Source organism: Penicillium roqueforti, assembly GCF_015533775.1.
Source record: "Penicillium roqueforti strain LCP96 04111 chromosome Unknown scaffold_36, whole genome shotgun sequence".
Taxonomy (NCBI): Eukaryota; Fungi; Ascomycota; class Eurotiomycetes; order Eurotiales; family Aspergillaceae; genus Penicillium; species Penicillium roqueforti.
The window spans coordinates 40,546-55,455 of NW_024067600.1; the positions used below are offsets into that span (position 1 = coordinate 40,546).

Sequence of the window (14,910 nt, forward strand, 5' to 3'; positions counted from 1 at the left end):
AGATATACAAAAGAATATGAGGAAAAATGGGAAGAAGGATTACTGCCCATGGACCACGTGTACTGGGCGAAATTCAAAATTCATAAATAATGAGCACAAACTGAGATTATCGTTGCCCGCGCCAACACCAGGAAGGTGTGCTGGGCGCTTGGCAGATTCCTTCGAAGGACGCTATGCACCGCGAGAGCAGTGACATCAGCTCCGATCCCCGATTCCTCCCCTCTCCAACTCCGTAATTCACCATGGTTTACGCATTTATCCTCCCAACCGTCTCGCCTCTATCATTTCAATCATTCATCTCCTCTGCCACTCATCCATCCCTCCCCCAATCAGCCACAACAACCCGCCATGCACTCCGCCTCGCATTGAAGGCCCACAAGCGCCTACCCCGCGGCCCGCGCCAGGATGCCCACCTACCCGCCGTTCTGTCCGCCTTGAACGAATACATCCCCTTCCTGTTCGCAATCTCAAACGGACTGAATGGTCGCTCTGTTACAGCGAATTCCCAAGACGGCTACACGACAGGGGGAACGAATATCCGCGCCGAAGTAGTCGACATCACAGCCCATGCGGAGATAGAGTCGACATGGAGATATACGCTGTCATCCTCAGGCGGGTTGAATTTCGGGCCCGGGGGAAATAACACAAGCGGAAACGGTATCCGCACGCGGAATGGACGAGTCTCTGGCCGCGGCATCCACTTCGAATTGGCGTTTACGCTCACAACGCTCGGTTACGTACTGAGTAGGATGGCGCGCGCAGGAGTCGTCGCTACGTTATACGCACCGTCTACCCCGTCCGCGGAGACTCGTACGGCTGCTGTCCAGACTGCGACACGGTATCTCTTACAAGCTAGCTCGGTGCATAATCTGCTCGCGTCCTCGCCGACTTTCACCGCAGCTACTGTGTCGACGGTACCGGAGCTCGAGTCTGGTACGCAGTCTGCTTTGTCGTCTCTGGCCATGGCGGAGGCTACATTACTGGCTGTCCTTAAAGATGATGCGTATGTTGCGGCGTGTATCCAATCGCGCAATCCGAATGATAAAGAGTGGATGGTCCGTGCACCTGAGATACCGAAGGTACGCGCTCTGCTATTTGCAAGACTATGTGTTCGTGCCGCAGAGTACGCCGAACAAGCGGCGGCAGGTCTAGGTGCAGTTGGATCTACGTCTGGTCGTGCAGGCCGTGTGGATGAGGATTTGGTCCGCTATACCGGAGTCTTGGCTCGCGTTGCCCGAGCACGCGCCTGTCGATTCTTTGGTGTGGATGCGGAGCTATCAGGCAAAGTCGGTGAGGGTATTGCGTGGTTGCGAGCTGCACGCACTCCACTGGGCCTACGTGGAGCAGGGTCTCAGGAAGACACTACTGGGTCAGGAGGCTCTGCAAAGGGTGGACTATCCCGTTTAAAGCGAGAATGGACAGAGCGGCGTGAGGAGCGTCGAGTTACTAAGGATGCTGGCGGTAGTCGCAGCGACAAAGGTCCATTGGATGCGGGAGATGATGCTGGCCGTGATGAGGAGGGACGAGTCCTCGCGATGCTTGAGACGAATTGGGTGAAAATGAATGACACAGTAAGTTTGAATTCTTTACGTCACTCTAGCCCAAGTGAGACTTAATATGTATGACTTCCTGACCCGATGCAGATGAACACGCAGATCATTCCACCATCTGCACCATTGCTCTCTAATCTGCCTTCTGGGCGTGATATCCACTCTCCCCCGGCACCATACCAGCCCCCTTCTTTAGATGACGATCAACTCATGCGGATGCGTGCCCCACCAGATGAGAGAGATGACGTTCAATTCGGAAGTGACGACGATAGTGAAGACGATGCAGGACAACCTGATAGTCGTGAACCTCCGGGTGCATTCCCGGACCGGAGTGCGACAGTCTCGACCGTTTATTATTGAATACGGATATATAAGTACATATAAGTACATAGCATGAGATACGGTGATTATACCGAAGTTAGCATTTACTTGGCGGTCCAAGGACAACAGGTGCCCGCTAAGGATACATTGGGATATGAGGCCGTGTGTGGGTCTTTACTACGACCATGAACATCGTAGAAGAAAAAAGAAGATCAAACAAAGTGATATTATGTACAGTACAGTCGGACAAGAGCATAGAGGGTAATCTCCAGACCTCTTCTGCCATCTTTTCGTCTCCCCTCCGACACGGACCCGATCTAGGTGGCTATAAGATCAAGATTGGACAGGATCGGATCGAAACCACGAGATTTCCGTCCAAAGCTGATCATTTCATCTCGATATCAATTGTAGAATCCCCGCGGTGTCGATATCAATCATCAAACCCGAGCCTCGAAACGCAATCGCATAGCTCAACACACAAAAGATGTAAACGCTTATTCCGGCTGTCCACCGAAGCGGTTCTTCTCCATGCCGAGGTAACCCCTAATCTTGCTCTCCTTGAGGAGCTCGAAGTACTTGTCTGCAAAAGATATATAGGTCAGTACAACGCATCGCAATCAATACCAATCCAATCCAATCCGCATAGCCCACAATCCAGTCAGATCAGGGTATTTCGTAGACAAATCCAGAACACCGAATCTCCTGGATATAGCCTAGACAGGACACAGAATACGGAAACAACCCACCTCGGTAAACACCACACTTCTCAAGGTGGTTCACGCCCTCGCGCGCATAGCACTTGCCCAATTCCTCGCCGACGAGACGCGCCATCATGCTGCGGACCCACTGCTCACGGATAATGGCATCGCGGGCGTTGTGGAGTGCGACGTTGTCCTCGAAGTCGACGCCTTCGTAGGTCGGGGCGACAGTGGGCTTCTTGGCGAGGAAGGCGGCGGACTCGGCGGTGGGCATTGTGGGTGGTTGGTTTATGGGGATTGCGTTGAGGTGGGGTTTTGCTGGGGTTGTTGCTTGCTCGGGCGCTGGGCAGTGACGGCAAGGGTTGGGAGAGTGTTCTCTTGAAAGCTGCTTGATGCGGTCGTCGGCACGTTGATCTTGAAGGTTGGATTACGTGGGTTGTGATTGGGTGGATGGAGGGCGGTCAGGGTGGTGTGGTGCGGGAGAGGGAGAAGACCTTCTGCGCAGATCTGAAGGTCACGTGAATCTATACAATCTGCAAACGGCAGGACAGAGTGAGCGAGGTTTGGATAAGATTGAATTTTTATGTGGCTTAGAGGAACTAGGCACTATTATGTTCAGTGAAGAAATGACTTGCGAAAATATCATATTTTCAATGACCGTGGTTGATCAAGATAATGCGGCATTACTAAAACGATACATACATACAAAACAAAAACTTTAACACAAGACCTCCTATGATGCGAGGCATGACCACATGGATGCAAACCTGCCGTGGAATATATGTGATGTGAATGGCATAAAACAGTAAGGTTCACTCATCCCCATCCACAACCTTCCCCGTCATTTGGTCGTATAGATCAACTACACTATCTCTCAATCGCTCCCAACCAGACCGGCCAAGCCAATTGCTCAGTTCGCGATAGTAGTAGATTTCCGACCAGCAATCACGACCAAACATACACCCAGCCATGTTAACGACGAGGTCGTGTGCTGCCTGCTGATAGTGAACGACTGGATTCTCTCCGTCGCCGCATGCGCCAGGAGGGAAGGAATTGATGCTGCGTTGTGGTAAAAAGCCAACACCGCTCCGGACCCATGGTTGGCTCTGATATATGTACTCCAGAGCATCTTGTTCTTTGTGCTCCCATTCCATGTGCATCTGCTCGTACATGACGGGATCCCACCAGACATCGAGCAGCCGTTCGGTCCAAAGAGACCGTCGCAGGAAGAAAGATCCGAGATTGAAGCCGGAGCAGTCTTGTGTCAGGAGCATATTCAAAGAATCTGCCTGGCCATCGCCCTCGCGAGAACGACCGAGCTCATCGAGCCAGAACTCGGGTAGTGGATGGGTGATGTTGATAGGGTTATAGGCATTGATATCACGGTAGACGTGTGACTTGAGGTCATTGAATATATGGTGTTGGAGAGATGTGTCGTACTCCATGACCCAGGTGTTCAAGTCGAGCCACCAAAACCACTCTGCGTCTGGATACTTGCGCATGGCTTTGCGAATCACATCGCCTTTCTCCCAGCTCTCGCGCCATTCATGTGAATATCGCTTCTTGGCCAGCAAATTGGCCAGCTCGAGCTCGTAGCCCCATTTTTTCGCATATCTCTTCTTGTTCCATATGCTGTTGCGCTCAATGGCCCATTCACGGGCACCCTTCCACTCCATGACGCCTCCCTCGACGTTGGATCCGAGTATGATGACGAACTTGCTCCCGCCGCCTATAGGCGACCTTCGGTATGTTTGGACAATAGCTATAATGCGGTCAGAGTGGCACGTCGAAATGATATGGAATTAGCAATCACTTACTCGCCCAGCAAAACATATAGCCGATCCACACCAAGAACAGCGCCAATAATAGCCGGAACCGACCCCGGCGCACTGGTATGCGTAATGCGCCTAGCAGACCACGCCCACTACCCGGACGATTCCATTCCCGACCATAATCATCCTTGTCGACGTATCCCTGCGACGAAAGTCTTCTCAAGCTAGGAAATCGAGCGAAGATCTTGTGTCGTTGTCGAGAGAAGAAGCCGCTATTGCGTGTTGAGAATGATGGATACCGGTACACCTCCTCGCTCTTTGCCTTGGCTTCAGCCCATGAAACGCTGCCTGGTGTGCCTGGCAGTAATGAACCGGACGATGGTTTATTCGGCGATGTGCTGCCGCTGCCCGGAACGAGTCCCGGGCTGGACCACCCCCCGCCCGCGTGGGGAGAGGGCGACCGCGATAAGGTCATCGCAATGATCGGCGCCGAATAGTTGTGTGCTAGAGATCGATCGCTGTGAAATCTTGAGGCCATCGACCGGAGAGTAATTTCGTAATTGCGAGCGAAGGGGGTTAATTCGTTGTGAGGTCAGAGTGACAGACAGGACGAGTGGGATGAAATTAGGAAAGAAGAGAGTTGGCAGTTAAGATACACAACACAATTCACCGTGGGGACAGTATACACCGGATTCGAGATGCGAGGAACTTGAGGCCGAATGCGGCATGTCTGTGCTGATTGCATGGCATTGGAGCAGGTGCGGGCTGACTTTCGGTGTTTCCCAGCGTTGAAGTTGGGAAATTGGGTTTTGATCTCGCGTTAGTGTCAATACTCGTAAACCGAATTATTCCCAGGGGTCAATGACTCCTGCTGTATAGTTGACATACAGTTTAAGTCTAATTTAACCTACGAGCTACTCAATCAAGCGGAGATCAATTTGCGGAGCGCGGAGATCGGCTCCACATTCCTACATCTACTCGACCGCTTGCGGACAAAGACCATTGTGGAGTACAGAAACAATTAATATCATGCGGACCACGCAATTACTATCTATGACCAAAGCGGAAAGACTAATAAAACCAAATCTCAATCTACTTCCGATCCTTGCATTGGGACTGAATCGGCATTCGATTCGTCGTCCTGTCGGCCTTGCTCATGAGAGCTTGTCGCACCATGAAACCGGCTTCAGGTCCAGGCCGGGGCTGGGCGCTCTCACCATGGGTAAATTCGCACTGGAGCTTGAGGAACTTCGTTCTGTCTTTGTTTTGGTACACAGTGATAATGTCGCCGGTGTAGAGTTTCCCGAATTGTAAAGCCTCAGGACCATCCTCGGTCATAGAGCCGCGGCGCAGGAGTGTATCATTCACCCAGATGCCAAGACGCGCTTTGGTGGAGAGAATAGCCATAACCCCGGGGATATCGAGCCAGCTTTCACCTGTTGCGATCCTCGCCTCGATTCCTGGAGTCCAAAATGTGACCTCTAGTGCATAGGCGGGGATCCTAGTGTCCATGGAATCAGCATGCTTGACGGTCGCGGACGGCCCGCGACCCCAGGAGGTGAGCCTATCCTCAAGGTAGATTGTCAAGTCGAATATCGAACCGGGAAGGCTCTTCAGTTTGCCATATCGTTTTGGTGGTTTGGCAAACTCGGGGTCATAGAGAGTGGAAGGAATAGGGGGTGAGTTGGGTCTATGAACAATCGGTTCTGACGAGTCTGCTTCCTCGACACAGACCCGATCCAAGATAGCTTGGCCTGTCTGCGCATCGAGGGTAGTAGCAAACTCAACGTCGTATTCTGATTTCGAGGGACGAGAGGGGTAGTTGGGAGTAGTGTCGCGGTGGCTGTTGTGGTCACTATTATCGCTAGATGCCTCGCTGGCTGTGTCAGGGATTGCAAGAGTGAGGTCAATCCGACGTGTGAACTTCGCTTTGGGGGTTGCCTCCTGTGGACTCGAGACAGATTCTGCCTTAGGGCTCGAAGTCGGCGGAAGAGAATCCTTTTTCGGGCTACTAGATAGTGTCTCGCCCTTGGTGTGTCCAGGAGGGGTCTGCCGCAAGGAGGATCTGTTAACCGGGCCACCCTTAAGTTGCGGAGTGGGGTTCAAGGAATTCATGTTGAGTTGCCCAACGAGTTTCTCTGCACCCATCAAACTGGGTGCAGTGCCACCGAAGGGTACCGCCGGGAGGGAAATGATCGACTCGTTGGGATCGTCGCTCATCATCGACTCACCGGAAGAGAGAAAGTCAACGTGAAAATTATTGGCGTTGAAGGCCTGGATATTGCCGAGTGCGTGGGAGCTCCGTAGAGCCGAGGGGGTAATTTCGCCAAACAAACGTTTGGCACTATTGTCCACTACCGCTTGTCCATCTTGGAAGCTCTCAATATTTGGAAGGCTGGGATAGTGTACATCAGTCGGAATGTACTGGGTACGGGGGCGTTTGGAGATTGCTTCGCTGCCGCTACTCTCCTCGCCGTCGGCTTCATGGACGTAGCCCGGACCGTCAGCGATAGACAACTGTGAAGCGTCTAGCTCGTCCTCGGGATCCTCGCCAATGATTGAAAGCCGATCTTGATAATCATATAGCAAGTCGTCATCATCCTCATACTCATCCACATCAGGCACCTCGGAGATCCAAGGGTGCTGGAAACACTTCTTCTCTGTCGGGCGTGAGAAAGGATCGCGATTGAGAAGCTGGGCGACGAAATCGATTCCAGCCTCAGACACGCCTGCCGTGCGTAATGCATCGAAATCAGCGTCGCTTGTCATGATGGTGCGAAGCATCTGGAGACCTCGATCTTCTGCACGCCCTGAGAATGGGGGAACGCCGGCGAGGATATGGAAAAGGACTGCTCCTAGCGACCACATGTCAACGGATTGGCTGTATGGGGATGTTCTGGGGGGTCTTTTAACGTCAGCAGAGGCTTCTCAAGCGAAAGGAAATAAGTGACTTACGGGTCTCCAACGCGACGCCTCTTTCGGAGCTCGCCACGGCGGTATTGATCATAATCTGGGTAAACTTCCGGCGCGCAGTATAGAAGGGTTCCACAAAAAGTTTTTAGGAAAGTCTCCTGCTCCACCACTTTCGACAGCCCAAAGTCCGATAGCTTAATTCTGAGCGGGTCCAACGAGGCAATCAGGATGTTGTCCGGTTTGATATCTCGATGGGTGATGTGGCGTTTATGCAAATAGTGAAGCGCTCGCAACACTTGTCGTGCGATCGTTCTAACCATTTCCTCGGGAATTCTCTCCTGCGTGTGCAGGTATGTCGACAGCTCGCCGCCTGGAACATACTCCATGATGATGTAGATCCATCGATCATGCTCGTGATGATCGATGTATTGAACAATATTCGGCTGCAACACGTTAGTTCTATAGTTAACATGCAATCTTAAACATATTGCTTACATGTCTGAGATCTCTCATAATCTTCATCTCATTGTCGACCTTCTGATCAAGGATACCGTTTTTCATGAAGCGACGCTTGTCGAGTTCTTTCGCAGCATAGATGGCGCCATGTTGTTTGGTTGCGATCTTGTACACAGTAGCAAAGGCGCCCTTTCCAATCTGTCCAGTCACGTTGTACATGGCACCACCGGTCCAATGCATGCCATAAGCGTTGGCGGATGACCACGCTAGAGCAGACGGGCTTGGGCCCTGTCGCTCTTTATGGGCCGGAGCATGTGCATGAACTCGTTCGAAATAGCGAAACAAGTTCTGGTGATAGTGGACTGCGAATCCTTCTCGTAATGGGATTCGAACCACGAACCGGACCTCGTCGGAGTTTTGGCAGCCGGTAACAACTTGAATGACAGATCCATTCGTGAGCATTCGACTATTCCCATCCTTCTGAGATTTTCGTAGGCGGCAATTGTCCACAATGGTACCATTTGTCGACGTATCTTGCAGCATGAGAATGCCGTCCTCGGTAAGATATATGCGAAAATGGTTATTTGACACTCGTTTGGCATTATCATCGACACTCAGAAGAATATCACAACGAGACCGATTGCGACCGAAGCAAAATCCCAGTCCCAGGTTATGAACTTTTGACGAGAGCCTCAACGCCAAATCTAATGATGCAGTGTGAGAGGAGTCGTGCCCTAGTATGTCCCTTTGGAGGATATGTTGAGGACATATTCCGCCAGTGGCACTGACAGCATCATGGGCAGCATGCGAATTCGGATGAAGGATACAGATAATGTCGGCCAGGTCTTGATCTTGGATGCCGGAGTTATTCATTCCCATTCGGCGAGGATCAGCACATGGCTGCGTGGATTCCTGGGTGGCTTCCATTATGAGGGTGAATGCAAGTGTAAATGAAGGTGCTAGGGGAATGAACACAGAAATGAGCTACGGGTACGGATCCGATGGAGTAGGGTATATGTGCTGCGCTGCCAGCAAGGGGAATGTGCATAAAAAGGTCATTAAAATGTCGTAGACTGGATATATGATGTGTCAGTGGTTTTGCGCCAACAACGAAAGCTCGGAGAGGGTTTGTATATACCTCGAGGGGAATGAATGCTAGGGCCGGGGAGCCGCACACCCGGGCAAAAGTTGGACAAGACAATGAATGATATGTACGCTTCAGGACCAATGATACAATCACCAGGGTATGTGTCGCCTCAGCAACAGATTGCCCACGAACGTTTTGCTTGGTGATCGCAAGGAGTGGAAATAGGCAATCAGATGAGCATGAGCGATAAGTGAACCGTGTGCCTTGCAGAGTGGGGTGTCACTCTTCAGCTCTTCTCGAAGCTAGCGTTGATCAACACAGATGATGAATGATGCACATGAGACAAAAGCGAGACTTCAAGCCCTCGTCTGCATGTCATAAGAATACGAATCTTGATTATGGGGTTGCAGATGTCGACCGGCGCAGACCGTCAAATGCCGTTTAATGAGAAGCTACCGAATGCTGTTTCCGTATTAAATGCTCGAATTAGGGATTTTAAGCGTCGATTTTGAGAGGGCCAGGAGGTATGTCTGTGGAATCCAGTTTTAACAAGTTAGCAAACGTCCTTTGGAAGCTTGAAGAGGCATTTGTTTAGCCCCGACTCGAGATCGAGAATGAACGCACACAGCCTGAAATATCCCCGATCAATCTGTCCGCGGGTAGCAAAATTGGGACAGTAGATAGATAAAAACGGGGACGCCGGGACAGAGCAAAATTGCACTCCTGGGAAGGTCGTCGTCCGAGGAACAAGACCAGGAACGAGCCGCAACAATCGTGACTCGGTACCTGAGGCAACGACGCGTTCCTGAGGCGCGTAACCCCTTACTCATCAGGCAACAGAGCCGTTGATTGGCCGAGTATGTGAGAGCGGGGTTAACCACTCAAGTTCGATCTATGAAATACAGTGTACACGATACCATTATGAAGTATGGCTATAGATTCGTTATTATTTACGTCGAACTATTTACTTCCATACGGCTTGCTAGTGTCTTCACTCCGTTTGAAATCACCCTTCAGCGCAGTGTCGAACACTTGCTCCAGCCGTGCGAGCGCTTCGTCCGATACCTCTGTGACAGGTCAGATTTTCAGTCATGCATGCTCAGCCCTGAAGCAGACTACCCAGGTAAGGAACCACTTACGGTAATGGACCACAACGCGGCCACCCAACAATCTCAGCCCTTTCTGCTGTCCAATCTCTGCCAAGTCATTCGGCCCCACTCCTGATGCTTCGAGATCCAACCAAACCATATTGGTGTGCAGGGGGTACTCTAGCTTGCCACCGCGACTGGTCCACAGATCGGCTACCCGTTTCGCCTTTGTATGGGTTGCTGCAAGCTTCCCGGTCTGGCCGTTGGGGTCCGTGCCAAAAGTTTCGGTGAGCGCAACGCGGGCGGCAGCTGCAATCACGCCAGTCTGTCGAGCGCCGCCGCCGATAGATTTGCGGAACCAGCGCGCTTTCTTGATAAACTCTCGGGAGCCGACAATGATACTTCCAATAGGTGCCCCCAGCCCCTTCGAGAAGCAAAGACTAACGCTATCGAAGATGCTTGCATATTCAGGCAAGCTCCCAGCACCGGCCGCGACGGCTTCCCACAGCCGAGCACCGTCCAAGTGAACCTTGATGTCATGAGCATGAGCCCATTCCACGATCCGCTTCGCCTCAGCCAGCGGCATGATCATCCCATCGAGAGTATTCTCTAGACTGATCAACTTGGTGGGGCAATAATGAATATTATCACCGAGAACTGCGTGCTTTTTGACGTCTTCCAAAGTCAAATGCACCCCATTCTTAGGAATGACAGTGCTCACGGTGGCGCCAGTCCAAGCACTCACACCACCAGCCTCATAACAGATGATATGTGATCGATGATCACACAATACTGAATGAGGTGGCTGCGCGAGATGCGAGCGAATGGCTACCTGGTTTCCCATGGTACCCGAAAGAACCAATAGACTGTCTTCATGTTTGGTAAAATCAGCCACGTAGCTTTGCAGCTCGTTGGTGACTGGATCCTCGTTGAAGACATCATCCAGAAGAGTTGTCTGGCAGATCGCTTCGAGCATCGACGCTGTAGGCTTCGTCATTGTATCGCCTGACCAAAATCAGCTTCAATTCTGTCATCCTTTTCCGATTTAGTCATACTTCGGAGGTCGAACTCAGCGGCTCCAGCCCCATGCCAGGCTGTAGTCTTCTTATCACTGCTACCAATGACCGCCGAGGCACGAGCCAGGGCATCCGTTGAGAGTTGTGCCATAGCAATTGGAAAGATTTTTCGACCGTGCGGGGCTGTCAATCGAAACGCCGAGGAAGAGCAACGGATCGGATGTAACAAGCGATTCATGGATGAGCTTTATGACAGTAACCGCAGATACCTGTTGAGGGAATTGGGAAAGAGGGGAGTCGCCACGTGATCCGGAGACAGATAGCTCGCTACATTGTGGAACCGGGATGGATCTCATCCTCATCTGTACAGCATGTTGCAGCGGTGGTCGGAGGGTAATTATATTCATAAGCCCGGTGCTGATACAACCTGAACCTTGCGTTCCATCCATCAGAAGTGTACAATCTGTAGCTCCATGCCTCCGCGGCTATGACGACACCGTTCTTACACAGTCCTTATCGATACCCCAATTCGGCCTAGTGCATCCAACGGTCGGCCTCGACCGCTGACTCAGCAATGTGCTTGGTTGCGGGCAATGCGCTTGACTGGTTCAAGTCCGCACAATCTTACAAGACTCTGATTGCTTACACTAGGCACTGCTTACACTGGGCACAATGATGGACCTATCCCATCTCACACGGCCTGGCATTCTGTGCCAGTGTGCTCGATGTTCCAGCTCACTGGCTGCACTGGAGAATGAGTGGGCCAAACTATCTAATGCCTACTCAATCCCGACAGCATGGCTGAGTGTCGACCTCCATCGCATCGCGGTTTCTTCGGAGCGGAAGCAAATCCCTCATACATCGGATATGACCCTTCTGCGTGGCCGTGTCATTCAAGAAGTGTCATGTAAACTCTGCCAGCAAAGGATGGGGGTACTTTGTCCACTTGACAACGGGTAAGTGGCTGTCGATCAAGACCGGGGCTTCTCATAGCTAATCTTCTTTTAGGATGAATATTTTGTGGAAAATGTCGAAAGTTGCTTTTAGGGAGATTGTTACCATGCGAACGGTGCAGCCTGTATTCAAACAGGGGGCCCTCGAACGACTGATTTGTCCCCCGAAAGAACCTCCGCGCCGAAACACCGATCTTGTCCAGGGAAATGCAGTGGTCCCAGCTGGCTCCACCGATCCCACTACCGTCGATCCAGCGATGCAAAAACAAATGATCCACCAGGGTAGAAGTATCGATCAGATTTCGAACTCAGTGAACCACCTCCAAGATACAATGTCTGATCTCAAAAACTCATTTACAGCCCTTCGAATTGAGTTGAATCGACCCGGACGGAATTTGGCGGAAGGTTCCATACTTCAGGGGCAAGACTTTGACATGATTGCTATGGTGCTCAAGGAGCTCAAATCCAAGTCTGACGAGATCGAGAAACTCAAGCTGGAGATCGAGGCCCTGAAACTGAAGAATCGCTATATGGGAGTGACCCTGCCACACCAGCAAGAGTCATTGTCGATCATGAACATGAATGCTGCGCTTCCTGAAGTCCGGAGCCCCGGCTTACTCCAAGCGGGCCGGAAACGCAATTGGCCTGACGCATTCTCGGGCGATCGCAGCCAGACAATCGCGGATTCCCCGGAGGAAGATGATATGGTGGATGAAATGTCTCTATCAGATCCGCTGATAAAGAGCTCTCGCATTCCTCTCAATGACCAACCCCAACCAGCAATTATCAATGGTCCACCTGGTGAAGAGCAACTGGAGTCCCTAGAGGGGCTGATGTCTGCTCGAGAACCTGAAAATATCTCCATCCCTCTTCAACCCCAATCCAACTTGCAGCAAACTATAGCCAAACGTCCGCGCCTAGGTGTGCCTTTCGAGGAAAGCCCCCAAACGGCCCCTCCGCAGCCGCAAACTGTTCCTCAGAAAAGACCGCCTGGCAGGCCGAGGAAATCAATCAGCCAGCCCACTATCCCCGATCTCACCGAATCACCCAGTATCGCTCCTTCTACCACGCAGGGGAATGTGGAGTCAAACGTTCAACAAAACACAGTACGACGTCGCACGTCTCGTCGCAGCTTGCGTGCGCAATCCCTTGGTCCAAATAACAGCCATGCACATAGTGAAGAGGACCAGCAGAACACACAAGAGTCAACTGAAGCTCCCCCTGAGGCTCACCCAGCGCCCAACAAAAAGACCAAGCGGAATACTGGCTCCCCCAATGGAAAGCGAACTGGCGGTCCAGACGAGGACGGAGATGAGGCCGCTATGAATGAGAAGCGGAAGGCTAAGGTCGCGGCGCGGGACGTCATGGCCAAGATGGCTTTACAGCACGAGGAGGCTTTGGAGGCTGAGAATGCATGATAAATCGCCAGCACTTATCACTCACAGACTTGTACATTAGACAATAAACCACACATAACGTATCATGACCAAAGCTTCAACTGAGACCGGCTGATAATAAAGTCTGTGCGCGCCCTCGTATACACCTAGAACGGCTCTTATATAAAGCCCTAGTAAATTGGACCAAGTATCTAGCTCACTTCTTCCTACTCTGATTGAGAGATCAACGTGATAAACTTTCTTGTTCAAAGCCACAGTATATCAGTAAAGTCGAAACTTGGATTTGCTAACCTATGCGGATATCCCCTAACGCAGTATCATATCATAACCTCATAAAAATCATTATTTTCAGTCTGTGATGTCCCAGAGAATCTTGCGAGTGTCACTAGCGAGTCGGGATAAAGTGCTTGGAACTGGCCTCTTGTTCGCTGAATGATTCAGGGAATGCTGCGATACCACCAATGATGCCAATAGCCATGAAAGCAAGAGAAATGAGAGACCAGATGACTCCCCAGCACTGGGAAGATCCACCGTATCTCTTAGCAAAGACGCTGGCATCGGAGCTGTTTACTTTGCGAAGGATGAGATCGTCGCACTGGAGCACATCTTGTTAGCCACATAAGTCAATTGAGTGCAACTGGTACTTACAATATCCCAGACACTGTACAATGCAGACATGACACCAATGAACAGCTATAGAGAAAAGCAGGTTAGTTCAAGTTCATGACGGGTGAATCATAGGACAACATACCACGACCCAGCGCAAGGCTTCACCGTGGACAATGAACCAGCATGCCACCAACAATCCGACCGCGAGAAGAATAGTTACGATAGTCAACCAGTCTCTCCGCGCCCACCAAAGGGTAAGCAGAAAGCATACACCGAGGACGAAACTAGCAACCTTGCTTGCGACAATATCAAATCCAGCGAAGATCAACAGAGCCCCGATAATCGAAGACCCCAGGTACCCAGCAGGCAAAGTGATGGCACTCATACCGCCTTGCATATGGGTAACGCCGCCTTCATTTGGATCCAGCGAGATAGACTTGACTTTTCCACCAGTACAGCAGGCAGTAATCGCATGGCCGAATTCATGGAAGGCAATCACCAGCATCTGTGCAGTAGGTTAGTCACAGTCCGTCAATATCAATATGGGGCTGGGAGTATTTACCTTGAACGGCCATAGTACCCAGCGGACATATGGTAGATTCCATAGTAGTGCGATGACCACCACATACACTGCCATTATCCCCAAGGTGACGGCTTGGGTATGGTTGACACTTAAGCCACGCCGGGCCAGTTGGTGCGGGGCCGTTTCCACCGCGCTTTGGGCTAGCGCTGCATATAGGGCTGGCATGGTGGGCGAAAAACAGGCTCCGTAAATGAGAAAGAAAGAGATGCAGATGTTGAAATGACGGAGGAAGCGTAAGTGCAGAATATTTAATGGTCAGCTAATATTCGAGAGATCATCCGCGCGTCCATAGGGCCGCGCATGCCAGCAGCCACTTGTTTTGTTTTGTGGCTGATCTCCCTTGGGCTATTTTTAGTGGCTTGGCCTTTTAGGCTGAAGGGTTTCACCTTTACGTCTTCAGTCTATCAACATATTGAAATGATATTCATTACAATTAGCATACATTGAATTCGCTATGTTCTTTAATC

The 14,910-nt window shown here is 51.2% G+C and overlaps 7 protein-coding genes across 7 annotated transcripts; 2 read left to right on the forward strand and 5 right to left on the reverse strand.

Moving 5' to 3' along the window:
• Nucleotides 1-242: 242 nt before the first annotated feature.
• Nucleotides 243-1,910, forward strand: LCP9604111_8689 (pH-signaling protein PalC; the record flags this gene model as incomplete). Its single annotated transcript, XM_039076859.1, has 2 exons — nucleotides 243-1,571; nucleotides 1,644-1,910. The coding sequence occupies 2 exons, from the start codon at nucleotides 243-245 to the stop codon at nucleotides 1,908-1,910; spliced, it is 1,596 nt and encodes a 531-aa protein (XP_038925260.1).
• Nucleotides 1,911-2,365: 455 nt separating this feature from the next.
• LCP9604111_8690 (putative NADH-ubiquinone oxidoreductase 12 kda subunit) lies at nucleotides 2,366-2,843 on the reverse strand (the record flags this gene model as incomplete). The annotated part of the gene is made up of 2 exons (XM_039076861.1): nucleotides 2,366-2,451; nucleotides 2,618-2,843. 2 exons carry the CDS (start codon nucleotides 2,841-2,843, stop codon nucleotides 2,366-2,368), a joined length of 312 nt encoding a protein of 103 aa, XP_038925261.1.
• Nucleotides 2,844-3,381: 538 nt separating this feature from the next.
• Nucleotides 3,382-4,816, reverse strand: LCP9604111_8691 (putative alpha-1,6-mannosyltransferase subunit; the record flags this gene model as incomplete). Its single annotated transcript, XM_039076862.1, has 2 exons — nucleotides 3,382-4,331; nucleotides 4,387-4,816. The coding sequence occupies 2 exons, from the start codon at nucleotides 4,814-4,816 to the stop codon at nucleotides 3,382-3,384; spliced, it is 1,380 nt and encodes a 459-aa protein (XP_038925262.1).
• Nucleotides 4,817-5,433: 617 nt separating this feature from the next.
• Nucleotides 5,434-8,637, reverse strand: LCP9604111_8692 (uncharacterized protein; the record flags this gene model as incomplete). Its single annotated transcript, XM_039076863.1, has 3 exons — nucleotides 5,434-7,246; nucleotides 7,297-7,697; nucleotides 7,750-8,637. 3 exons carry the CDS (start codon nucleotides 8,635-8,637, stop codon nucleotides 5,434-5,436), a joined length of 3,102 nt encoding a protein of 1,033 aa, XP_038925263.1.
• A 57-nt stretch (nucleotides 8,638-8,694) lies between these two features.
• On the reverse strand, nucleotides 8,695-11,052 carry LCP9604111_8693 (threonine aldolase GLY1; the record flags this gene model as incomplete). The annotated part of the gene is made up of 5 exons (XM_039076864.1): nucleotides 8,695-8,783; nucleotides 8,849-8,865; nucleotides 9,828-9,864; nucleotides 9,937-10,890; nucleotides 10,941-11,052. 5 exons carry the CDS (start codon nucleotides 11,050-11,052, stop codon nucleotides 8,695-8,697), a joined length of 1,209 nt encoding a protein of 402 aa, XP_038925264.1.
• A 521-nt stretch (nucleotides 11,053-11,573) lies between these two features.
• LCP9604111_8694 (uncharacterized protein) lies at nucleotides 11,574-13,272 on the forward strand (the record flags this gene model as incomplete). Its single annotated transcript, XM_039076865.1, has 2 exons — nucleotides 11,574-11,857; nucleotides 11,910-13,272. 2 exons carry the CDS (start codon nucleotides 11,574-11,576, stop codon nucleotides 13,270-13,272), a joined length of 1,647 nt encoding a protein of 548 aa, XP_038925265.1.
• A 364-nt stretch (nucleotides 13,273-13,636) lies between these two features.
• On the reverse strand, nucleotides 13,637-14,608 carry LCP9604111_8695 (M50 family metallopeptidase; the record flags this gene model as incomplete). Its single annotated transcript, XM_039076866.1, has 4 exons — nucleotides 13,637-13,846; nucleotides 13,900-13,944; nucleotides 14,003-14,365; nucleotides 14,423-14,608. The coding sequence occupies 4 exons, from the start codon at nucleotides 14,606-14,608 to the stop codon at nucleotides 13,637-13,639; spliced, it is 804 nt and encodes a 267-aa protein (XP_038925266.1).
• Between the last annotated feature and the right edge of the window lie 302 nt (nucleotides 14,609-14,910).